The 27,419-nt window shown below is 29.7% G+C and overlaps 1 protein-coding gene across 1 annotated transcript in view; it reads right to left on the bottom strand.

Annotated features, from left to right (window-relative positions):
- The window catches only part of LOC129918112 (uncharacterized), a 112,045-nt gene that overhangs the window by 53,574 nt on the left and 31,052 nt on the right, over window positions 1–27,419 (bottom strand). Inside the window, exons 2-3 of the mRNA XM_055998461.1 lie at window positions 15,004–15,117; window positions 14,958–14,970 (exon numbers count right to left, since the gene is read on the bottom strand). Of these exons, the coding sequence (XP_055854436.1) occupies window positions 14,958–14,970; window positions 15,004–15,017 (27 nt within the window). The 5' untranslated portion in view covers window positions 15,018–15,117. The remainder of the gene's footprint in view (window positions 1–14,957; window positions 14,971–15,003; window positions 15,118–27,419) is intronic.

Raw genomic sequence — 27,419 nt, 5'->3', positions numbered from 1 at the left:
AAGTAATACATACAAATTTCGTCTTATTACTTATCTCAAAAATGTGGTAACTCAGTGGTGACGCAATCAATATTATTATCTATCTTATTTCTTCTGACTAATGGATATCATTTATTTAAAGAGTTAATTCAAAATAAATGAGGTACATTAAATTGAAATACCTACAGTAACTCTAATCCATTTCACGTAACGCAGGATAGTTAAGATTTTATTTTTTGCTGTGAATGCGTATATAGAATCAGCACCTCAAGATGTTTGGACCAGACGTCTGGAGTTCAAATCCCAAGACATCCCAAAAAAATATATTGGGCTGTCTTGGGATTCGAACCCCAAACCTCTGTTAAATACAAATCGTCCAACACTTTTTATGTCGTAAAAATTGATTTTCCTGAATTTGTTTAAAAATTGTTGGTTTAAATTGGATGTGAATTATATTTTACAAAAAAAAAAAAAAAAATATGATAAAAACAGATACACTTCAATTCTTGATCAATGATGACTTCCGAAGAAGAATAAAATATTTTATTTAATGGAAATACTCTGATGAACAAAGCTAAATATGGATCGAATCATCTCGAATCTTTTCGAATCATTCACAAAACATTGAATGATTCAAAACTTTACATACCTAATCTAATTATTATTTCTTCAAAATATAAATGTAGTAAGCTTTAATGTAAATTTCTTGATAAGCTTTGTTGAATATTTGATGAGTTTTCAGAAATCATCTTTCTTTCATTACTTTTCAAACATCAAAGAATTTGAAAATCTTCTCAAAATTTTCATCAAAAATGTATCCATACATTGTATCCACATTGAATTTATTTAGGTATCCAAATTCATTTCCATTCATTCTTTCATCTGATTGGTTTTGAATTAAAAATAAAGTCTGTACAAAACCCAGACTGTAAATAAAAACTTAAAATTCTCAATTTTTAGTAAAAAAATCCTCTGTAAACATCTTTCAATGGATTTTTATAAATCTTTCATTTTCGCAGTTTTCTGTGGAAAACCAATATAATTCTGATTACAAATTCAAGAAATCAAGAAAAATATTTCAATCACTTTCAATTCGAATCTTGAAAAATAAAAAACAAACACACACACAAAAATGTCTTTCTCTTCAAAAAAATATAAACTCAATTGTTTCTGATTACATTGTAAATTCCAGAGTAAAATCATCATCACAAAATAAAATTAAAAAAAAAAAAAAAAATATGAAACAAGGATGAAAAGTTCTTCAATTTTTATCCCAATGGAGTAGTTGTCTTCCATCAATGTTGTTATTCACCACTCAAGCTTAGAGTAAACAGAGAAAGAGAAAGGAAAAGAGATGGACAAAAAATCGAAGAATAAGGAAAATATTGTAAAATCAATACTCCACTTGCGTCAAGATTTATAATTCCCCAGATGGGCATAAAATGCTTTATATCGTTTTGTGTTTTTTTTTCTTACTTTTTTCGATTTGTTGTTGTTTTTGTTGCAACGTTGATTTGCTCTGGAAAGTATAGTCAGACTTGTCAGTGGCGTAGTCATAGGGAACGGTGACCGATAAAACCGATGTTATAAACTTTTTTTTTTCAGATCAGAAGTGGGATATACTTTGTGTGACGAATAATCATTTTTATCAAAAAAACAAAATCGACTTCCATGGATCACAACTTGTTTTATGGGTTTTCTAATAGTTTCTATGGCCATAACTAAACGAAATTGAAATGGGACCACACTGCAGGCACCTGCTTTCCAATACCAAAAGAATTTTCAAAAATGGTTCACTCAGTCCAAAGTTATGCGGTAACAAACATACAACAACAAAAAAATACAGACGAATTGAATACCTCCTCCTTTTTGGAAGTCGGTAAAAAGAGTGACTTGGATCATTTTTGTAAGCGTTAGTCACATCACAGATAACTGAGACACTGAATAAAAGGATGTCCGCAATCAGGTCCGAATATCTCAAAAGCCCTATCTGGAGTAAGTATCAGAAGTGGTATGCGCAATCGAACTTTGGAACGATTTTTTTTACTCTTGCAGGAAACAGATTTGGGTGATTTGTTACATAAAATTTTTACAAAATTTACAAAAGACACATTTTTTGGATTTTTAACAAGGGAGCTGGTCAAAATTCTGGCTTCAAAATTCTGGTTTTCAAAATTCTGCTTTTTTTCAAGAAAATTCTGCTTTTTTTATATTCTGTCTTTCAAAATTCTGCCTTTTAAAATTCTGCTTTTCAAAATTCTGCCAGCATTTTTTTTTTAAGAAAAAAATTCTTCTAATTCTGTTTTTTTTTTTTTTTCAAAGCATACGCGTTTACATAAAAAAAATACACCTCATTAATGTAATTTAAGTTTGGTACTTTCCTTACTGCCTAAGACTGACTTTTTTATAACTCACATCTATAATATACCGTTGAAAACTAATTAGAAACGATGAAGAATATTTCTTTACTTATTCAGTTTTTTGAATATTAATTTTTATTTGAACAGTTAAAAAATTTTCAATTATCATTTTTCGAAGATATTTAGCATTAAAGACCTCTTCTCAATATTTTTAAATTTATTGATTTATCAAAAAAAAAAAAAAATGAATACCTATAACAAATATTGACATAGTACCTACCTACCTACTCGTAGGTAAGTTATCTAAAAAAAGCAGCAAATTTTGCGAAATGAATAGGTATTTTACAAAATTCTGAAATTTTTTAATTTTTTTCAGAATTTTGAAAAGCAGAATTTTGAAAAACAGAATTTTAAAAAGCAGAATTTTAAAATGCAGAATTTCGAAAGCAGAATTTTTGACAAAAGAATTTTGAACCCGGCAGAATTTTGACCCCAACCCTTTTAACAAATATCAAAAAAAAATTTTTTTTAAACAATCTATTTTTTGAAAACGCGTTGATGAAATTTATCGAAATTTCGTTTTTATGTGTTGAATAATATTTTCCTAAAAATGGTACACCAACTTTTTTTGTTTAATGTTAGAAAATTTTGATATACAAAAAATTATAAAAAAACCACTCTAACGAGTTTTAAAATTTTTGCATGTCTAAAATTAAAATCTTTGTTTTGTGTGTTGTGGATTTAAACAACATGATTTTGTGATTGTTGGGTAAATTCTAAGAAAAAACTTCTTTTACATTAATTCGCTCTATCTGCAAAGTTGATACCACTTAGCGATGATTAAAGAAAACGCTTACTTTGGTAGGTATGCCCTTACTCATGTTAGTGATGATTTCTTTATTAATACGAATGGAAAAAACTTCGTGAAGGTTAAGTTTTTTGAAATAAATGATTTTCTTTGTAACTGCGCTTAGCTAATGTTCCTCAGATATTATGTAATTTTAAAGGTAGTTCATTTTTATTGCCCATGATAATTTTTGATTTTGGGCTTATTTTCTTCGAAAAATGTTTGATAAACATAGTGCTTTATTCATTATAAAGTAGACAATATTTACATTATACATTATAAATTAACTTTTGTTTAAGGAAAAATATAAAAAAAAAAATTGCCACAAAAATAAAAAAATAAAAACTATTTTCTCAAAAGTTTTCCTCGAATTGGTTTATTTCCTTTTTTCCAGACTGTGTCACTTTACTCAGATTACCAAATTACTTAAAAATTGATTTTGTGTGATTGTTTATAAAAATACCATTATGTTTTTCACCTTAGTCAAAACTTTTTACTTTAAAATTAATTTCTGCAATACCCAGTTACAATTTTTTCTTTATTTGAAACTTGCCATTTTCATAGTTTTGGAAATTTTCTCAAAGATAAAACAAAATTGTGACAATATATTTATTCGTTTAGTTTGATTTTCGCAACCAAAAAAGTCAAAACGGGCCACTGTGCGTCGATGACATGTCGGGTTGAAGCCTATCTGAATAAAGAGATAGCTGAAAAATGTTTTTGATAAAAATTATCATGCCATTAACGAGAATATATAAGATTTAGTCTAAATCAACAAAATATCAGAAGTGGGATAAACTTTATGTAAAACTTCTTGTGCCACTAGATTTTGCATTTCAATGCTTAATGACCAAAATATCTTATAATCCAGACGATTGCCCATCTACGTCACTGTCCAATTGTCCATTACCCTGCCGACTGAATTCGCGTTTTCTGTATTGTTTTTGAATGCAAAATGACGAATTGAATGAAATAAAAACCATACAAGCAAAAAAAAAACACATTCGTTGAATAAAAATCACAAAATAAAACCAAAAACATAAAAAGGACTTCAAAAGCTATAGATATCAATATCCTGTTATGTGTGTCGAACCAGCGAGCAGCCCATATGATGTAAGTGTAAAGGAAAGTCCGTGTTTCGCATGGAATTTATATTCCTTATTCCAATATATTCACACACTGCGAAATACCAATAATTCATTCAGGATGTGGGCGAAGTTCTCACTCTTCTCGCGCATAAACCTATACGCTCTCAGACCCATTGAAAGGATTCAAAGTCGTATTTTATATTTTATTGCGATAACAACCTTTTTTTTCTGTGCCCCAACGAATAAAGAAGAGTTCCAAAGCAAAAAAAAAAAAATTGTAGAAGAGTAACCGGAACTAGCTAGCTACTGTATGGATAGGACATGAATACTAAAGGATATCTCTGTCTGTCTGTGAATGTGCCTGTGAGAGCTATGAAGAACATCATCAGTTTATCATCATCTACCGTGTATCATTGTCTACTTTCTTTTTTTATTTTTTTTACTATTTTGTTCATATTTTTGCTGAAATAAATCCTTAAAGGTCCTGGCTATACCAAAATGGAGAAAATCCTAGAACTCTACATGCAAACAAAATGAAATTGAGTGTAGGTCATTAGGGAATCCTGACCAATCCTTTCTCTTACTTTAAAATTCATAAAGGATATTCTTCTCATTTAAAATATTTTGAAGTATAAGTTTTGAAATATTTTCAAATACCCAGGAGGAATTGAAAGGACGAGCAACAACAAAAAATTGTGTTGGTCTATAAATGAACAACTTGTCAGCTTAAGAATATTCCTTGTTTTTTTCTATATATTTTTTTATGAAGGAATAATTCATAAGAAAAAAAAAAAATATTTTATTGATTGCTGCCGGAAATACTCGTATCTCCCCAAAGAAATGGATATAAATTTAAAGATAAAACCCATCAAAGGCGAGATGGAAGAAAAACAAAAAAAAAAAAAACTTGAATAAATGAAGAACTAAGTTCAATAGAATTTTCCAAAGTTGAATGGCTTGAAAGTTTGTTCACACTACCGCAAGAAGTAACTTTAGAAATATTCTTTGATGTTTATTTATGAAAATTTAATCTTTTTTTTTTCTTAGAATTTATACTCCTTCAATTAGGGTTTCGAGTGTTATTCATCTGGAAAAAGCTTGTTAAGATGTAAAATATTTTTGGAAATAATTGAAATGATTACTTTTAAGGGGTTTAAATTTAATCATATTTGAAAAACAAAAAGGAAAAAAATTTTAAAAAAATAGAGGAAACCTATTTTTTTATTAGCTTTTATAAAGTTAAAGTTTATGCAAAACGTGAAAATAGGTCAAATTTGTTGTAAAAATTATGGAGGAAGTAACAACCTGTCTATTCGATAATTTTTTTTTTAACTTAACCAAAAAATTGTGCACAAAACATACTTTTTCTCTTAAATTTAGAGTTCTAAGATTTTTTTTTAAACTAACTTTTGTGTTCAAAATTGTTTGTTAAAAATTAAAATTTAGAAATATTCTCATACAAAATTCTCTAAAATGACTATTTTTCTATTAAATTTGTTGTTGGATAGTGGAAATATGGCGTTCTCATTTTTCGCAAAAATTGACATTTTATATAAAGTATATTAATATACTTTATTAAAGGCTGGACCGATTTTATTAGTACATTACGGATAGACATTTCTGATCAATCAAAAACAAAATTTTTAAAAAATATTTTTTTTTTTTTAACAACTTCACTGTCCAATGAATCATTTGTGATTCATGAATTGTATTTTTTCCACGTTTCCTACGTTCATGAATCATATAAGATTCAACATTACTACTAAACGAATATTATTCTACGTCCCCATATAGACTTGTAGGTAGAAAAAAATCTCTACGTTCTTGCTTGGAAAATAAGCATCAATATCACGTCCTATGAATCACATTTGAACATAAATTATTTGTTGTACCGCGTTTACAGCATCCATTAAGCATATGTGATTCATGAACATGTATTTTTAATAACGGATATATTTTATACAAAAAATCAGAGAAATAATTTTAATATCCTTTTGTAGGTTTATACAGCCCCTAAATATGACTGCAGTAAAAATTGAAATATATTTATGAAAACGCATTTTTCTTCAAACCAATATAACCCATATGATTTCAAGGTATTTTTTAACGCTGATTGCAACAAAACCCACAAACAAATCAATCTGACCATCCCTGAAAGCTAATGTACCTTATTCATGTTGATCTGACATAAATATCTGAAGTGAAGTTTTTCAATTTTTTAAAATCTGCACCTTATCTTCAATGTAGGAAAATTAGGACTTGTGGACATGAGATTTTTTAGATTTTTGAGATAAGTTATAGAATATCCAAACAAAGATAGAAACCAAAAAATTAGCCTATTAGGTAGCACTAATTCCAAGATTGTACCAAGATGTTTTTTTAGTGCATATCCCAAAATTTCCCCTTTTCTCAAAAAATGCCATTTTGTCATAGATATGAATGTTTTTTTTGCATTGCATTGTTTTGATTTTTAACCCTCTGTAGACACACCTCTTTTTTGCGAATTTGGTTTACACTTTTTCATGTCGCTAGAACTTTTTTCGATCTCACTATTTTATAGAGAATCATATATGAAAATGATGTAGAATATTACGAGGAATTCGAATATTGTATTCACAATTAAAAAAAAAAAACAATTATTTTCAACCTTATAAACCCACTTTTTTGTGACCACTTTTAATTTTTGTCCTGCCAAATTCGCAACCGTGTGCCGACTGAGGGTTAATGATAATGGATATAAAAACCTTCATGCAAAATTTGGTTCCGCTAACTTTTAAGGGTTTTTCGGTAGTAAGTTAGCAACTGTTTTTTTTTCAATTCAATTTTGTTTTTATTGAACTTGTTATTTACAATTGACTTAAAATTAACTTATGTCTAAGATTCATTGATAGATACAAAATTTTGTTGGCACAGAGGGGGCCTAACCTTATACAATGACTAAGTTATAAAATATAAATAAATATTATACATGGATAAACTTAATTTAAAGTCTGCTGACTAGGTTGTCCTCGGGGTGTTCAGACCCGGATGTCCAGTTGTGGGGTTGGTTGAGTTGGGTTGGTTTGGTTGGCGTTAGCCACGGTAGTAAGCCGACTGGGTGTCGGCGTAAAAGTTAACTTCTTCGTTGTCCATTGAAATTATGTTCTCAGCCAGTATATCCAAAGCGCAAAGGTACTTAGGTTCCGGATGTCGTTGTTGGGCTGTCATTCTTCTCATCAGTTGATTGGGATGGTTGGCGATATTTCCTACCAGTACCTTCGCCGATTGCAGTAGATACTTGTCCAGTGGTATGATTTTTGCTTCCTCGTAGAGTCGCTTGTTGCTATAGTATTTCTGCCGCTGTCGGTCAAAGATGAGTCCAGTGCAAATCCTCAGTATTTTTCTCTCGAACATTTGTAGTTCCTTCATGGCTGTCTTGGAGATGGTGTACCATACTGGAAAGCTGTAGGCAATGACTGGTCGCAAAAGCTGCTTGTAGATCAAGAGTTTCGTTGGTTAACTCAATCCTGTTCTTCTTTTCATCAGAGGGTGAAGGCGATGGAAAGCAAAGTTGGCTTTTTTGAGGACCAAACGGGAGTGATTGTTGAATCTGAGGAGCTCGTTAAAGTTGATTCCTAAGTACTTGGCGTTGCGTTTGGCTGGCAATCTAGTTCCATCTGGAAGTGTCAATGTGATGCTTCTACAGCTTCCAGCCGATCGACTGCCTCTTCCTCCTGATCGTCTAAGGCACAGTAGTTCCGACTTGGATGAGTTTATTCGAATACCCCATTTACCGTAGAACTCATACAGTTTCCGAATGTGAGCTTCGACTTTCCTGGCAGCTATTGTTGGCGAGATGGACTTGCAGTAAGTGATTGAATCGTCCGCGTAAAGCAGGTTCTCGCACTCATTTGCAGGTGGTTGGTCTGACGGCAGGATGCTGTAAAGGAAGGGGCCAAGTTTGGATCCTTGAGCAACTCCAGCTCTAATGACTTTCATTGGTGATTTCCGATCCTCCACTTGCACAAAAAAGTTTCTGGAAGAGAGAAAAGAAAAAATAATTTTAATTAGTGCCAAAGGAAAGCCTAGTAAATGAAGTTTATGGATAAGAGCATCTATCCATACGCTGTCAAAGGCTTTTTCGACATCCAAAAAGCATGCGACAGTAACTTGATTGTTGTTTAAAGCTGAGGTGATGTCTTGGTGGAACTTCATGAGCGGATGCAGTGTGGAGTGCTTCTCCCGAAAACCAAACTGCGTGTCTGGGATGATGTTGTTATCGCTGCAGAACTTCTTCAGCTTCCTTAGTGTCAGCTCTTCCAAGAGCTTACTAAGATTGTTGAGAAGAGAGATTGGCCTGTAATTGGAGATGATGTTCCTAGCACCTTTCTTAGGAATCGCCACAATTCTTGCAGTTTTCCATTTCTGTGGGAAGTAGCAGTTGTTTATGCAGTTGTTGAGGATGATAGCTAAGAAGATTATCACTGTTTGCGGGAGCCTCTTTATGATGAAGTTGGAGATACCATTCGGTCCAGCTGATTTTTTCGGTTTGGATAGGTTAATTATTTCGGCAATCTCTTCTGGGGTACTCAGGTTTAGGCTGTCAGTTGGTTCACTTGCAGGATTGGAGTCGCTGAATGTTGCTTTATCGACTTTTGAGGTATGTTATAGAATGCCAAAACGAAGGTATTGAGGAAAAAAAAATTTCTATTAGCATTCATTCCTATAGGTTGAACCCTTATTTGACGACCTGATCATTTCAATCTAATCTAAATTGATATTTTTATTACATGTTCTTAGAGTGTTTAATTATTTATTTTTAATGAGACCAACTATATAACAATCATCTTATATCGTTTTTGGTCAATAATCATATTTGATTCATAGGACGTGTTCATATGATATGAACACTTACTACGTCCATGAATCATATGTAAACACAAAGTAAACTTTTTTTTTCAACAAAGCAACAAAATTTTATTAATGGTAAAAAAAGCATTTTGCCTCATATCTGAGTCAGTCGCAATACTTTCTACCACAAAAAAAGTTTGGACGTAGAGAAGATTTTGAATCAATTTATGTTGGGACGTAGAATATTTTTCATATTTATGATCATATATGATTCATGGACGCTGGAAATTCGGTGCAGAAAACTTCTATGTATCAAATGTTATTCATAGGACGTAAAGAAAATGCCTGTTTTTCTGATACAAAATTATGAGCGTATCTACTTTATTTTACCAGTTTGTATAGGGACAGTGAAATTGTTAAATATAATTTTTGTTTTCATTTTTTTTTTATATCTAACCAAATTGATGAATTTCCAAGAGTTAGCTAATATATACATACAGTGACGAGCAAAAGTGGTCAAATGTTTTGCCTTTTTTGAGAAAGTTGTTTAAAACTTAGTGTTCTTTACATGAATTAAATCGTTTTTATTTTATTATTTTTCTATATTATGCCACCATTTGTTTTCCTGATTAAAATTTTAAAAAATGCTTCATTGTTCAAAAATGGAGAGTATCATATTGGTATTTGGACTTGACCAATTCTGCTCGTTTTGGAAAAAGGCTTTTGTTTCAATATATTGAGTGTACTAGAATTAATTTTTACCACTTTTAACATTGCCGCGAGATAGGATCTATCAATCTGTGAAGAAATAATTTTAAAATTCGGTCGTATTTCAGCTTAATGGAAAGCTCAAAGCTCATCGCTTTTAGACTTGTGTTTTTTTACTGCGCTTACAATTTCTTCAAAAATTTCAACAGATTTTCAGCCAGATTATGTCAGGGTCTTATGCTGACTACGAAACTGTCTAAAATTTTTTATTTCTGAAGCAATATTTGACAATTTTAAAGGTTTTGGTGGGGTCTTCATCTAGTTGAAAAATTATATCAGACAACACGGAGTCTTCTTTTGCCAAAAAACTTGGTAAATTGTTTCGTTTTATATAAGGATAGGTTCGCTTGTTCATTATTTTTTCAAAATTAGCTAGCAATCCACAAGATAACACCGGAAAATATTCTTGAGTCCATAATAATTTATGTCCGTTCTATAAACTTGATACTGCTGAAATGTTTTTTCCAGTTTTGGATAGTAACTAGATTTGCATTCTATTTCTTCTGAGTTCTCGTCAATTCAATCTACTTTTCCCATTGGTTATTGATTCTTTTTTGTGGTTATAGTTAAGGTTTTAGTAAAACTTCATCTAACCTAACGATTTTTGACTTAAAAAAAAGGTTTGGTGATGTTCTGTTTGAGTTTTTGGGGGGAGTTCCCGACCTTTGATAAAATTTGAAGATATGATGAGGAGGAGAATCTATCTTGATATAAAACGGTACAATTTAACAAGTTTTTTTTGGCAAAAGAAGACTCCGTGTCGTGTGATATAATTTTTCAACTACATGAAGACCCCACGAAAACCTTTAAAATTGTCAAATATTGCTTCGGAAATCAGAAATTTAAGACAGTTGTATAGCCAGCACAAGGCCCTGACCCATTTTGGCTGAAAATCTGTTGAAAATTTTGAAGAAATTGTAAGGGCAGTAAAAGAACGCAAGCCTAATAGTGATGAGCTTTGAGCTTTCCATTAAGCTGAAATACGACCGAATTTTAAAATTATTTCGCGGCATTGTTAAAAGTGGTTAAAAATAATTCTAGTACACTCAATATATTGAAACAAAAGCCTTTTTAAAAAACGAGCAGAATTGGTCAAGTCCAAATACCAATATGATACTCTCCATTTTTGGACAATGAAGCATTTTTTTAAATTTTAATCAGGAAAATGAATGGAGGCATAATATAGAAAAATAATAAAATAAAAACGATTTAATTTATGTAAAGAACACTAAGTTTTAAACAACTTTTTCAAAAAAGGCAAAACATTTGACCACTTTTGCTCGTGACTGTATGTATGTACTTTGAACTTTAAGACGTGTGATTCAGTCGGGCATTTTATTTGAAATCGAAGTGCAATTCATCACATAATTTGTTACAAATTCTTTTTTTTTTTTAAGATTTTTCAAAACTATTTTAATTGGATTTATATTCTCTTTTTTATATATTTTTCTCTCTTTTTTTTTTAAATATTTATTTCAAATAAAAATTCTATTATAGATATAGAATTCTCAAATTGCACCATTTCACATTCAATTTAATTGTAAAAAAATATTTTTATTGAAAAATAAATTAATAAAGAAAAAAAAAAAACAAAACAGTTTATTAACAAAAAAATTAGATTTAGTATGAAGCACGCGCATATTTGCATAATTATCGTGTTTGTTTTTACATAAAACTAAAATATTTGCCTACAGCAAAATAGTATGAAATATTTTTCATTTTATTTTAAATTCTATTGAATTGACAAAACAGAAAAAAATAATAGAATATTAAAATTTGTTTACTCAGTGAAATTGAAAAAATGTATAAATTCACAAAATCAAATCTTTTTTTTTGCTTTTCACAAAAATAATAGAAAAATAAAATTAACTAAAAATCATTTTAAAAAAATATGTTAGAATCTGGGCGTTGGCTATGGTTGATTAGCTTGTATTAGGTCAAATCTAAATTTAAACATAATTATTTGTTGATTTAATAAATTGGTATCAAATTAACCTTGAAATAACTTTTTTTTCTTTCTCCCTTTATGATGAAATTAAAGCTAATGAAAATGATTACTTATCTGTTATTTCACTAAATGCCTCCCTTTTTCCGATCGATTCAGTAAACACCAAAGTTATAATATTGTGGGGTGTGAATTGACAAGACAATCTGATATCACACAAAATGCGGGAGAAAATGTCTCAAGGATAGGATTTCAATTAAAATCATATCTTATTTCGTTTTGTATATTTAAGCAAATCAAGCAAAAATAATTTGTATTGAGGCAGTTCTACAAAAGCAACAACAACAAGAAAACAAATTAAAAAAAAAAAAAATGGAAGAAAATAAGACAACAACATTATAATCCCAGAATATGTCCCCATTGGGTATTTTCATTAAAATGATCCTTTCCTCTTAGTTGAAATTTAAATAAATAATTATCAACAGGGTGTTTTTTTTTTGGAGTAAGTTTTTAAGAGACTGGGAGAATACTAAACAACATTTACAAGCAATTCAATGCTTGCTTTTTCCTTTCATTTTTTATATTTAGGGCTAACCGTTATAATCAGTTTGAACAGCATTTAAAGTATTAAGATAATATGTTTAGAATTTTCAAGCTGAACTTCACGAATGTAGAATATTTTATTTGATTTCAATGGAGAATTAATTAATTATTACAATATAAAGAATATATTCTTATACTCATATATATTTTTTGTTTACGTTTTCGAGTAGTTTTTTTAACCGCACTTCACGAATGTAATTCTTTTTTCTTCTAAATAAGAGAAGAATTATTAATAAATAATGTTTCCTTATAATTTTAAATCTTGGTAACAATTTTTTTCTTTCATCCTAATTAGAAAAAAAAAAAAAAACACCCTGCCGATAGGACATCATAAAATTCACTAAATATATACATGACCATATTGACAATGCAAAAATAGATAAAATGGGTTGACTTCACAAATTTTTACATATAGATAGGTATATATATTTTTTTCTTTTTCAATTTTGATGATATTCATGAGAATGAGAAGATTCCAACAACAACAACAAAAATGTAAAAAAAAAAGAGGAAAGTAATCATTGATGCTTGATATTGGGCTTTTGTTTTATCTCGTTTCATTTTATAAAAATATTCAAAACATTAACATACAAAATATGTATTTACAACACACAAAAAAAAAAATTGTTTGTATTTACTTAATTTGTGAATTCATTGGATATTAATTTATTTTTATGCAAAGTAAATATTAACAAAAATATTTTTGTAAAATTGAATGATTTTTTATTTTTATTTATCATATTTTAATATTATTTTTTTTTTGAAAAGCTTATCAGGGTATAAAATTAGTTGAAATAGAGTCAACTATTTAATTTTTTTTTTTCGTTTGAAATTTAATCAATAACACATATTTTTGCAAATATGTAAAATTATTTTGTTTGATGAATTAAACTCAATTTTAAGCTTTGTCAAAGACTAATACTAGTTGAATGGTGGTTGCATACAAAATTAGAAAAAAATGCACTTCTTTATTTGATATAGGTGAAATAGAACAAAAAAAAATCAAATAATAAAAGAAAAATATTTCTTTTGCAATAAAAATACAGGATCAAGAATTTTGGGTGGAAAGGTGTTGTTTTTTTTTGTTGTTTCAAAGAGAAAGTAGATTCTGTAATAAGTAAAATTAACTTTTGTAAAAAATGTTCCATTTGTCATCGGAACTTAAAATAAAATTACTTATGAGTGAAAGGATAATTCTTTGGGTAAAAATCAATTATTAAAAGAATGATTCCAGATAAAAATCTAATTAAAATGTAACATTAGGATAAGAGTCAAGAAACTATGGAGGCCATACAACTATTTTGGAAGAAATTCTGTTTTTTTTTCGAACAGAAGAAATATACACTGAGGGAAAAAATTAAACGTCGTTGTTTCAAAGTTGAACTACTTTGATTTATGTGACTTTAAGATACGAAACCATCAAAAATTAACCTATTTTCCACATTGATTTTAAAATGTCCATCTTCAACGCAAAATCATTCCAATTAATAGTTAAATCAATGTGGTTTTCATTGATTTCACGTTGTTTTATGGTGACTTTTCTCTCAGTGTAGAAATTCTGAACGAAAATACCCTTTAACCTAAAATATTTGAATAGACTGTTTAAATTCTTGGTTTCTGTCAAAAATAAAAATTATTCATTAATTTTCAAAGAGATATCGTTTTTTTTCTCATACTCATTCTTAATAACATCATTTCTTAGACACAAAAAAAACACCCCTTAATCAAGATAATGTTGTAGACTCTATGGATTAATAATTTTCATAGCAAACGAAATTTTTTAAATCAAGTTTATAAAATAAACAAAATTTATATCAGCTGTTATGAAATCTTTTAATTATATAACACGACCACTTAAAATACCGCATTTTTGCCGAAAACATTTTTTAACAATGAAGTTCCAATATCCAGAAATATTGGAATTTCATCAGTTTATAATTTTTTTTTTCATATTCGGTTATATTTTACCTGATTTAGTAAAAAAAAAAAAGTTAAATCGATATTAACTTTTTTTAAAATAATCTAATTGAAAAAAAAAACTTAAAAAAATGTTTCATATGATTACATTTAACTAACAGTTTTTTTTTCAATGTTTTTCTGCCCATCAATCTCTTCTTCAGTCTCGCGAAAAAACACCCTTTCACACAAAATCTTTTGATCGTTCATCCTTATTCTTAAAGAAAGTTTTTGCCAAGTATCATGATGATGACCAGACCATTAATATCAAAGAAATAAATGTTACGTATACGCCACAGTGACCACTTTTTGTTGCGAGAGCAACGTGAAATTTTCCAGTGAACAATATATTGCTGATCTGAACAAATTATGCAGGGTTGCCACTCCATATCCGGCAGGAGTCAGGGCTTACATACATTATGAATTAACTTATTTCTGTTTATCCTTACCGAGTTTGAATATTAATTAAATCCAAAAAACACTATAAACTTAAGGTGCACAAACACAAATTACGCTTATTTCTTGTCAATAAAGCAAGCTCTGATCAAACCGTGTTGAGTTATAATATAAAATTAACTCACCATTTTTTCCAACCTTTTGTTTTTATTCATAAGCGCATTTTGGTGGTTTTTGTTTTTCATTTTTGCTCATTTTATCATGTCTTTCAGTACAATGGACATTAAGCAGGAGTTTTAAAATCCCTTTGATATTTCGTTGAATTAAGAGGACGTCTTTTTCCTGCTGAAAAAAAAAATAGTACCTATAGTTGCCAAGTGAGGTCAAAAAAAAAAATTAATTAATATATTCAGATAAAGATTAATATTTTTTTTTAAATCAACGTCATCCAAAACGGTCTTTGAAATTCTAGGCGATTTTTTTTAAATCATTACTTAAACTTATCAATTTTCTCAATTTTCTGAAAAGAATGGATAAAAGTCAACTTCTTACAAAATTCTGGAAGATTTTAATCAAATGCTAAAGTAATCTACAAATTATTTTTGACGAATAAGTTTTCAGTCACAAATTTCCAAGGAAAAAAAATAATATTTTTATCAAAAAAATTAAACCGACTTCCATGGATCAAAACTGGGTCTTATGGTTTTTCTCATAGTTTCTATAGCCGTAACCGGACGAAATTGAAATGGGACCACACTGAATCACAAAAAGAATTATCAAAATTGGTTCACTTAGTCCAAAGTTATGAGGTAACAAACATACAAAAAAAAAAAAAAAAAAAAAATGCAGACGAATTTAATACCTCCTCCTTTTTGGAAGTCGATAAAAAAAAAACTTGTTGATAATGTCACGGGCTACACAATTTTTTTTTTCTTGGGTGAAATTCATACTAATTATGTACTCTGTTGTTAATGTTTACTTAAATAGAAGAGGCTACAGATTCTGCAAATCTGAATAATTTCTATTACTTTTTTATGTATTCGAATATATGTCAGCTTAACTATGATAGAACCCCCTGAAAGTGGACGATTTCAACATTGACTTAAAAAAATAACTTTAATTTAGCTCCAAGAGCTCTAAAAAAATATTCTGGCTACGTAGAAATGTCAAACTTGTCACAATTTCAATGTCAAGTCATTTAAAAATTTTCCGAATTCCCTACAATTTTCCAGAGTTGGCCTTTAAAAAAAAAAATATTTTCCATTGATAAGCCGCTGTCCATTTATTTTCTTTCAAATAAAAATTAAATTCACATAAAATTCTAAAATTTACAAGAAAAAAAAATTTCAAAAATACCCTAAAGACCACAAGAATTCTTGGATTACCATCATTCCATTCCCTAACATGACTCAAGCCCTTCTTTAGAAAGGTGATTTTTCTACGCAACACAAAAATCACCATCATCTCAGAATGTATAAAAGCTTTTAAAAAAAGATACCTACTTTGAAACTTCCTAAGCAATGAGAGACATGTGTCAGGAAATTATTTCGATTTTTTTTCGTTTCGTTCGTTTTTTAGACTTTTTTTTCAAAAAACTAGGCATTTAAAAGCAATTCCACTTGAATGTTCCACATGAGTCCTTGATTCTTCTTAACTGTCTGCCTTCGCTCTCAGAAAATGAATTCCCTAGAAAAGAATTCCTTTTCTTGATTGCCTGACTTAAATTGCTTTCGATTTTTTCTACTTCGTGTGTAGGTATATAAACCATCACGTTTTGCATCAAGAAGAAGAAGACTCTCTCGAGAAATGAAAATCGATTAGAGAGAATAAGCTTGAAAAAAAAGTGCTTCTAATATTGTAGCATAATGTTAGGAGTTTTTATGCCTTTTTCTATTATATGAAAGCAGCTTTTAATGCTCCCTAATAACCAGTATTAAAATAAAAATAACATTTACATATACTCGTTTATATAGCCAGGGCCAACTCAATAGTCTGGGGAGTTAAATTTAATGTCCCGCTTGCTTTTTTTTTTGTTTGCTTTATTCTTCCCGCCATCTAAAGAACGTTTTATCCACAGTATAACATTTACATATATATATTCCACTCGTCATTTTTTTTTCCTTTCTTTGCTTTGGAATAATAAGGAACAATAATATAAATATAAGAGGGTCAAAGGCAATTGAAATGGAAATTTCCACAAAATGTAGGAGGTAATTGTAGATTTAATTGGACACAATATGTACAACCAAGGAGAAATTTTTTGCAGAATTATTTGGAAATATTATGACTTGAAAAGGACATTTTGAGATGTTTTTTTTTTTGTGTATTTTTGTTGAAGGAGATATGGAATTGGCATGATGAATGCTGTTTTTTGTTACAAAGAAAATTTGAGGTAAGAAATTCGCATAAAAGTTTATTTTTTTTTTTAAATGTTTGATGTTAAATTTTTTACACATAACTTGTCAATTTTTAAAGAATATAAATTCTTTGTAGCATTTGGCAGAATTTTTTATAACTGTGTTGCTTTTTATGTCTAGATACCTTAATTGTTACATAAAGAAGTCTAATATTAAGTCTATTGGAATAAATTCATAGTGTTCACTCTGGTGTATACGCAATTTTTTTTTAAATGTTTTAATTTTTTACGAAATCCAGTGCCGAATGCCGTATTCGATCCTATTTAGATAAAATTCAAAATAAGACACTTTTTTAATAGATTTTTTTTTTACACGAAATAATTGTTTTACCTTCATGAAACAAGTAAATTATAACCGAAAGTTAGTGATATACATGATACACTGATAAAATTCTGTATGAAGGTTGTATATAAAGCAGGAAAAAAGAATCCATGAAGTTCTTAAAAATACTTTAGGTGAAAGGGTGTTTTTTTTTAGGGGTTAAACTTTGTGTTGGAAAGGTATCATATAAGAGTTGACATAAATGTTGTTATTCTTTTTAATTTAATGAAAACTTTTATTTTGCCATAAGCACTAAAAATCTAGAGTCTACAAAATTATTTTTAGTAAGATGATGTTTTTTTTTAAGGAATTATGAAATTTAGATTTGAAACACAAATATAAAGACAAAAATGTTAACCCAATGAAAATTGGTACAAATATTTAATTTATAAGCAGTCCATTCCAAATAATTTAGGTGAAAGGGTGTTTTTTGTTTAACTAAATCACTCACTGGTGCCCATACGATAAAATCAATGATGCCCATACAAATTTATTAAAAATGTTGTCTTTGTCATGATAATTACGAATAAAATCTCTATAATTATTTTTTTCATGTGAAAGGGTGTTTTTTGTAGGTGTAGAGAAAATGTGGGTTTATTGGAAAAACTAAGTAAAAGTTGTGGTACCCTATTTAAATTCAGCAACTATGTTACTTTTGAGATTGGAAGCATTCATTTTTTCTTGAGAAAAAAAATGGGTCGCCCTAATGAAATGGCATTTTATCAAAACACTTTAAAAAAATCGACTCTTTACAGGAAATTTTTGCAAAAAAAAGAGTTTCTTACTGACATAAAAAATCTAAATCTTGTGAATCCTCATAGTTTTATATTTTTATCTTTTTGGCAAAGATAACAAGAAGAAATTTCTTCAAAATCTATGGATAAGTTATAAAGATATGATAATTTTTGCAGCGATCAATATTTTCGACTTTTTTGTTATTTTGTTATTTTTTGGGTTTTCGTCTATAACTTGAAAAAGGAAGCCGAATATGAAAATTTTTATTAAGTAATTTTTTGTAGATAATTAAATTTCCTATCGATATGTATCCTTTAAAAAAAAATTAAATTCAAGTACTGTAAAAAACTAATGAAAAACTATTCGAAAAAGAGAAAAACATGAAATTTTTGTTGTTTTTACTAAATAGTCTATTTTTATCCTTTAAGCATTTATAGATATTGAACATGTAACGAAAAAAACAAAATACTTAATTTTTCAAAATAAATAATATGACCTAAAAAAAAAATTACAATTTTTAAGAATCCTTCGGAGTAACAAAAAAAAAAAAAAAAAACAAAAAATTATCGTGACAAAAATCCTCTGAAGTCTTTGTCCAAAAATATTTTATTAAACTGCAAGAGTCTTTGACCGAAAAATGTCCAAAAAACAAAACATTTAACATAGATTTTCCCACGCAAAGCAATTCTACATGAAACATAAATTTCAAAAATTGTACTTATATCTAAAAAAAAAAAAAAAAATAACGTTCACACCGTGTAAACCAAAAGCCATAACAATTCTTCCATAAAAATAATAAAAACAAAAAAATAAACCAAAACAATAGCAATTTTGTTTTATTAAATTGCATTTTCCACCGACAACGACGACGACGATTCCTGTGTGACTATGACCCATTAAATTCTACACACACATCCCAGACTTATACAGACATATAGCCATAAAAATGTCCACAAATTAAGTACAATCATTTTGAAACACGAACTTTTACCCAACACCAGCCAGCCAGCAGCCAGCCAATCATGGTTACCCGCAAAACTTTGTTTGCCACGCAAAAACTGAAACCGACTTATTTGCCACTAGAACCACCTTTCCGTTCCGCCTTCTCCCCTTCTCTCAAAATCAGGGTTAGAATTCCGGTATTGTATATGATTCTCTCATTCTCTATATTTTTTTGTTTGGTTTGGTTTATTTTTTAAAATCATATTTTAAATAACTTTATTCACCACAAAAACACACAAAATTTAAATCAAAACATTTTTTTGTTAACCTCAAAAAAAAAAAAAAAAAAAAAAAATAGGAAATAAAAATAACCCCACGTGAAAATGGTTCGTTGTCACACACAAAATTGTGTTAGGGTGAGAAAATACTTTTTTGTCTTTTTTTTTTATAGAAAAAAAAGGAATATACCACACGAATGTGCAGGATTTAACATAAAAAAGGACCAAACACTAAACTTTTTCGAGTCACAACCCAGCCAACCGATGGACAAAAACATCAAATTAATAATTAACCAGCAAACAACAACAACCACCATTTTCAAAAAGGACACAGGAACGTATTGTAAGTCCTGTGACATGCTCCTGGAATCCTTGCTAACATACTCATACATACTCTGGCAGTAGTCGAGTTCCTTCAAAGGAAAATGTTTCCATAATGCATAATTAATTGGCCAGGATATAATAATTATCAAGGAGCAACTACTACTATTCAGTTTATGTTGTTTGTTTGAAAGTAAGTAGGTCAATTCGGGCTAAAAGGACTTTTGTCCTTTTTTGATTTCATTCAACATCAAAAAACATTTTTACCGGATTTTTGCCCATTGACAGAGGGACACAGGGAGAAAGTAAAAAGAATTATTATTATTATATCCTTTGAGGGATTTTTCGGGGAAAATTTATGAATATCCTTTTGCGCGCCCCACTCCATTACACACAGGATCAAACCGTGCGAATATTATTATATTTTTTTTGTGTGCAAATATATAAATCAGTCAGTCATGCATTGACCATATATACACACATAAAATTTGTAGTAGATAGTTGAGAAGGACTCGTTTTTAGGCGAGCGGGAGTGAGAGTGGAAAAGTACCACACGATATAAAGCTTATCCCGCTCATGACACATTTCGTTATCCTGTCGTGGTTAAATGACTCGCAAACTGACCAAGACAATACACGTATTCCTCAAATCCTTATAACGGACAACGTCTATGGATGATAGCAAGCACCCATGCCTGGCATTTTAACAATAATAATTTGACGACGACGATGGACGTCGATGGTTGGTATGGAAAGTGCTGAAGGAAGGCCGCGAGAGTGCCAAGTAGGTGAGGATTGGCAATTGGGGTAACCCAGTTATCAGTATTATTCTGGTTACAGAATTCTCTCTCTCTCTGGTTCTCTCGAGAAAAAAATAACTCTCAGAGAGTTGATTTTTCTCTGGAAAGTCTCCAAAAATTGGAATTGATGGAAATTCAATGGAATATGAGGGAAATCCAAGAAGAGATGTAAGATTTCCAATGGTATTTTAATATGACCCTTAAAGTTTGTGGATTGTAAGTTCTAACGAGTTAATTGTTAAGTTAGGTCTTGTAATATCTGGCGAACCAAAAGTGGGAAATAAGCTTTTTTTTTCGTTTTTGCTTTGACGACTCCTGGACCTTTGGTACAAGGAAAAAAATTGAACTTACATTGGAATAATTTGTATTAAGGGGTTTGATGAGGATTTTTTTTAACACAAAAAAAAATGGTCTTAAATAATTTTGGGACAGAGATTTGTCCGCAATTAAGCCTCTTACAAATTGTTGGGTTTCAGTGATAAAAGGATAGGAATTTCATCATGAGTGATTTGTAGAGTTTTTCAAAGAGAATTATGAATAAAAAAAAAAAAAAAAACATTCAAGATAGGTACATTTGGGGCATAAATATTTTTAATAGGCAAGTGAATCGTTTATTTCAGAAACGACATAAGTCCATGAGCATAAACTTTTCAGGAGCAACAAAAAACTGTTTTTTACTTAAAATTCCACAACACTTCAAATTTAGAGTATGCCGAGTTATAATCTAGCCTAAGATGCATTTAGAAACCTTTGAAATATAAACTTTTTTTTTGGTCTTTGCGGGTCTTTAAGCCTTTAAAGTCGGTGCACTTATGTCGTTTCTGAAATAAACGAAATTTTTGTGGTAAAACTTTTGTTTTTATTTAGCTATAGTTTTTGAACCCTACTTTCGATTTTAATAAATTAAATAGCAGTAGATAGAGTAAATCTTTACCTTTTATAGATGTATAACTTAAAGGCTTGCGTGTCATGATGTTTGCCAAAAAAATTTAAAACTGGTAAAATGTCATATTATTCAAGAGTAAAAAATGCTGCCACCACCAGAAATCTGGCTATAACTTTTGAATCCTGAGTAAAATTTTAATGAATTTAATAGATATAGATAGAGTAATTCTTTACCTTTTTATAGATATATAACAAAAGGGGGTGCGTGTCAAGATTGCTGCCAAAATAATTTAAAACTGGTAAAAAGTCATGTATTTAACAGTCAAAAATGTTGTCACCGGGTGAAAATTTTCCATATATTTTGAACCCTTTTCTTTCAGTTTTCGTATTTTAGGGGGTCTGACATACTTAATTTTTTTTTTTAGAAGATGAATAACTATACATAAATGAGATATTTCAAAAAAAAAAAAATTTTGGAAGAAGTGGACTTATGCTGTTTCTGAAATAAACGATTCAAGTAATGTACAGGGTTAGGTTTTGATTTGAAGTTTTTTACCGATAAATGGTTGGAGAATAATCCTGGACAGTTTTGGAAAGTTTTATTTAGAAATAGGTTCTTTTTAAAATGAAGAAACTGTATTTCGTAATTTGTAGCCTGAACTTAAATGTTTGTACTGGCGCCCAACATGAGTCTATAGTATTTTTTTTTGAAAGCTGATTTACAAAAGAAACTCAATCAAAAGTTCTAATTTGAAATACGATACCGAAAGGTAGTCCATGATTTTTTTTTTCAATTTATTACTTGGTCATACGAGAAAATATCTTACGAAATAAAAAGTAAATGTTTTGAGTTTGCAAAGAGTACAAAATCAGTTTAAGACAGTTTGAAAATATTAATATGAAAGATTGGCGCCCAACGTGAGGCTATGAATTTCTATCTTTCTTCTTATTATGTGAGGTTAACAACAAGAAAAATCACTTACTATGAATTTTCTTCAGAAAATTTTATGTGAGAATCTGGCGCCCAACGTGAGTCCATAAATTCTTTATTCCTCGATTTATACTAAAAGAACTAAGAGAAAACTAGTGAGGTATCGTAGAAAAATACTTCAGGGCATCAAAGAGAGTGCTCGCCCAACGCGAGGTTGAAAACATTGAAAGTTCAAAGAATTGAAATTGAAAAAAAACTCTTATAATTTTTTTTCATTCATCAAAAATCTATTTGTTGTATAAGTTTTCCTATTTTCGCATACCACATCTCCTTAAAACAGAAAAAAATTATGACTTCACATTGGGCCAAGTTTTCTCAACTGAATTTTCTGTTTTGCTAAGTGTATGTATTTCTTTTTTCACTGATCATTGAATTACGGTTTTCTAAGCAATCTAAAGAAAAATAAATTCATAGTGCCCAACGTGAGTCTACAAGATTGATTTCTCAACTTTCACTATTTGCAGTAATTTTTCTGAAAAACCTCACTTCTCTAGAAATTCTCAACTTAAATAATGAAAAGAATTCATAGACTCACATTGGGCGCCACTTATAACAAATTCTAAATATAACAAGTTTGATGAGGTGTATTTGAATGCAAGATTCATTTCTAAACTTTCCAACGAATAGATCAAGGCTCAATATAAGAACCTGTCTTGTTGGCATATTAGTGTTTTCCACTTTAATTCTTCATATCGTGTTTTCATACATAACTAGCAGAAACTAAAAAAAAAAAAAACTGAGACTCACGTTGGGCGCCATTCTCCCACATCCCAATTCTTCACCCAAAAACCTTATTTTGATTGCATTTGAGTTTTATTTCTCAGCATACAATTGTTTATAATGTTTTTTTTTTTTTGCAAATACCCTCACTGCCAGCTTAAAAAGCAAGAAGAAAATTATTAACTCACGTTGGGCGCCAATTCAAAAATCATTACGGATAAAAATGTTAATGTTTTTCGAAAACATACTCTATTATTCGTTCTGAAATCATCTTCCGGAATGTATTTTTGTATGTTTTTAATCCAAGTAAACACACATTATTTTGCCATTAAATATTGATAACCAGAAAACCCTTCCAATAAACTAGTAGTCATAGATGTTTTATTCGAATTACTGTTCTTCAGCCACAAAATTTGTATTTCAATCAGTTTCCACTGAATTTTCGATTTACATATTTAAAACCCACAAAAAAAAAAAAAAAAAAAAAGAAAAAAAAAAACGCATTGAAAAAAACCTACAGAGTATACGAGTACTTTTGCATAATCCAAGTAAGTACTTAATTTGGTTCTGATCAGTAGTTCTTGTGTGTTTCTGACCTTCATTCAGGTTTTTCTTTTCTATTCTTCCTCGATGAAAGCTATTCAATGTTTCAAAAAAAAAAAATTTTTTTTTGTGTTTACTTACATCAGATGAAGGGAATATTGGAAAAGTGGGGAGTAGAAAGAGAGGAGGTGCGGTTGTTATATTTTGCTTGCTTGTCACGTTTTTAACTTGATTTATGCCCATGGAATTTATACAACATTTCTTATTTTATTCTTTATTTTTTTTTTGTGTTGTGTTGTGTTGTTACTACTGCTTATATAGCCTTTTGGAACAACACACAACACAACTCTCTCTCTGCGATGATGGTATTGCAGAAGAAGAAAAGGACGACATCGAGGTCACCACACAGAGTATTCAGCAGGATGGTTTAGTTTGCTCATCATCTCATCGTCGTCGTCGGTCGTCGAGTTCTATAGGAACACACAACAGGCCAGGCTAAGAGATAGAGAGAGAGAGGAGGCTTCTTCATCCAAGAAACCAGGGTAGGTTACTGGTGCAGATTTAAACATTTTAACCCTATTTCAGTTGGGGATTTGAAATGGGTATAGTAATGGGGGAGGGAGAAAGTGTAAGGTTATATGGAAAAGAAAGGATATCCAAGCACATTGTCCGATCCAGCGAAGCGTAAGAGCTTAAGTGACAAGGGACATACAACGATAAGAATTTATTATGCTTGGGTTACCCTATTTCCTTGTTCTTCACCTCAACCTCCTCTATCCCCATCTACCTCTCTTTTTTGTCTCTCTGAAACACAGGTAATCGAATAAGGGTATACAGATAGGGTAGATAAATGTTTCTATTTTATTAACTTTTCTTCATCTCTAGTTGTGGCTCTCATGCATTTAAAATAAAGACCTCTTTTGATATTCCTCCTAAGTAAGAACAACTAACTAACGTTTCTATACCTTCTTTCATACTATGGAAGGTAGGTAAGGTAGATAGGTCTAAAAAGGAAATTAGGTCGATGTTGTCATAGAAATGATAGTGATTATGAACTGATCTTTATAGCAGTTTAAGAAAGTCTTAGCTCTGGACTTTCTCTATCCCTCTCTCTCTTTGGCAAAAGAACACAATATTGTGTTGTAAGGTTATTTAAGCTTTATCTTTAGGGCTAATTTATCAAGTTGAATTTATTCATAAATCAAAATAAAATGAGGGAATGATGTGATAAGCATGTTTATAGTTGGGTAATGGTTGAGAAATTTTACCTTCTAGCTGGACAATAATGAAATTATGCACATAAAGAGATTTATATAAAATTATTTTGCGAACGATTATTTTGTTTGAAAGAAAGATTTTAATGACTAGCAGTTGAAACTTTTTAAATTGAACATCATTTTTGAATGTAATAAACATTTAAGGTCAAAATGAGATGGAAGATTTGGTTAGTAAGATTTTCATATCAACAGAAAAAAGAGTTTCAATAATCTTTGGAATTGTATTCTTATTACACTGTGGTCAGCAACGAAAAAATAGCTTGAACCAAACCCTACTTTTCTAAAGGATTTTTATGTGTTGAGTCCGAATCCGCAGTAAAAATTTCGCTAGCACGTCACGTTTTTGAAATACTTGAATATAAACAGGTCAAAAACGCGTTTTTTTGAATTACATCGCCGTTAAGAAATTTTTTGCAAAACTACTTATGCAATCTCGAAACGCCGTATTGAAATGTCCTTAAGGTATTTACTTTTTTGACGTGATAACGTCTTATAAATCGATGCACCATGGCAGCCACCACAAAAAAATGACTCCATTTTCTAACGTTCCACTCTCGCACTTTTATAGTGCGGCAAAAATTTCAAATCAAAACTAAAAATAAACTATTAGAGATACAAAAATCTTCTATGGCTTATTTGAAAGATAATAACCTAAAGTTGAATAAATTTGAAGGATTTTAAAAAAATCCGTCTTTTAATAGAGTAAATGGGGGTAAAACAAAATTGCGAAAAATTGGCTATTTTCTAAACACGACAATGTAAAGAGTTGAATTTTTTTTTAATCTATAGATAAATTTATTACAAGATTGACAATGGTATTCAAAAAAATTCTAAAAAATTTCAAAACCAAGTTATAAATGGTTTTCTAAAACTAAAACATGAAGTAGACCTTTGACGAATAAGTGATTATAGGTAGGGGAAATTTTTTTTGAAAATTTTAAAAACGTCATTCGAAAGATAATAAAAAAAATTAGGCTTCTAATACGGATTTTTATTAAAGTCAATGCGTTTTGAAATATGAATTTTTGAAAAACACCTACTTATTTTGGGGTATTTTTTGGTGAGTTTTTATTTTTTTAAATTTTTCGTAGCGTTCAAAAAATCTTGAGCTTATAGAACATGTAGTCTATGACTGAGCGCATACATGTGCAAAAACTTGGTATTTTAAAATGATTTTTGACCGAATAACTGGAAAAACAAATTTTTTGACCGTTTTTAACTGTTTTTATTTTTATCTTTTTTTTTCAACAGATAAATAAATGAAATTTATATTGTAGATAGATAAATAGACAGGACTATATTTGTGCAAAATTTCAATCAATTTCGTAAACACAATTTTGAGATAACGGTAAAATAAATATCTATTTTTTAACAGATTATATCTTTTGATTCAGAGCAAATACAAATTTGATTTAACGTTATTGAGCATCGTTATTATGATATTACCTTTCATTTGATATATAACACGTCATAACTATAGGTACATTCAGTACAAGCTAAACAATGTTAAATTAAAAAACTTGCGAAATATCTCAAAACACCTGTGGAGATCTGTTGATCAAGAACAGCCACCAGTGTGGGAAGAACCGTAATCTCAGTTTGGAATTTAGACATGGTTGGCTTTAAAAAATTCTAAATTTTTTTCTAAACCTCGCTGAAATAAGATTGAAACGTCATTTGAAAGGTGAAATAATGAGCTTTCACATGGTACCTATAAAAAAATTGATCCAATAGCGTGAGAAGATAAAATTATATGTTTTTTTGCCTTTTTTGATGAAAATTGATCGAGTTCCAAAAATTCCAGCTCTTTTTGTAGATGTCTAATAGACATGATCTATGTATATTTTGAGCTGAAGCAATAAGCTTTCAGGTGGTATAAAATTTATTATAGGTTGTTATATCAAAAAAATGGATTTTCTGGTGATGGAAGTGATTTTTTCACTTTTTTCATAAGAAATGATTGTTTTTAACCCTCTGTAGGCACACCTCTTTTTTGCGAATTTGGTTTATACTTTTTTATGTCGCTAGAACTTTTTTCGGTCTCACTATTTTATAGAGAATCATACATGAAATTGATGTAGAATTTTCCGAGGAATTCGATTATTGTATTTACAACTCCAAAAAAATGTATTTTCACCCTTATAAAGACACTTTTTTCTGACCACTTTTTGTTTTTGTTTTGCCAAATTCGCACCCGTGTGCCGACAGAGGGTTAATAAATTATTTTGATACTTTTTGCGAATTGCAAAAATTTAAAAATGGTTTTATTCCTTAGAAGAAATATTTGGCTTTTTAATGGTATAATTTTTCTTGTAAGCACACAACCTGTTCTCTAACGACGTTATCACGTAAAATCATCGTCCGTAAACCTGTTCTCTAACGACGTTATCACGTAAAATCATCGTCCGTAAAGCGGCT

Source organism: Episyrphus balteatus, chromosome 4, assembly GCF_945859705.1.
Source record: "Episyrphus balteatus chromosome 4, idEpiBalt1.1, whole genome shotgun sequence".
NCBI lineage: Eukaryota > Metazoa > Arthropoda > Insecta > Diptera > Syrphidae > Episyrphus > Episyrphus balteatus.
This window is presented reverse-complemented; position numbering and strand designations above follow the sequence as displayed.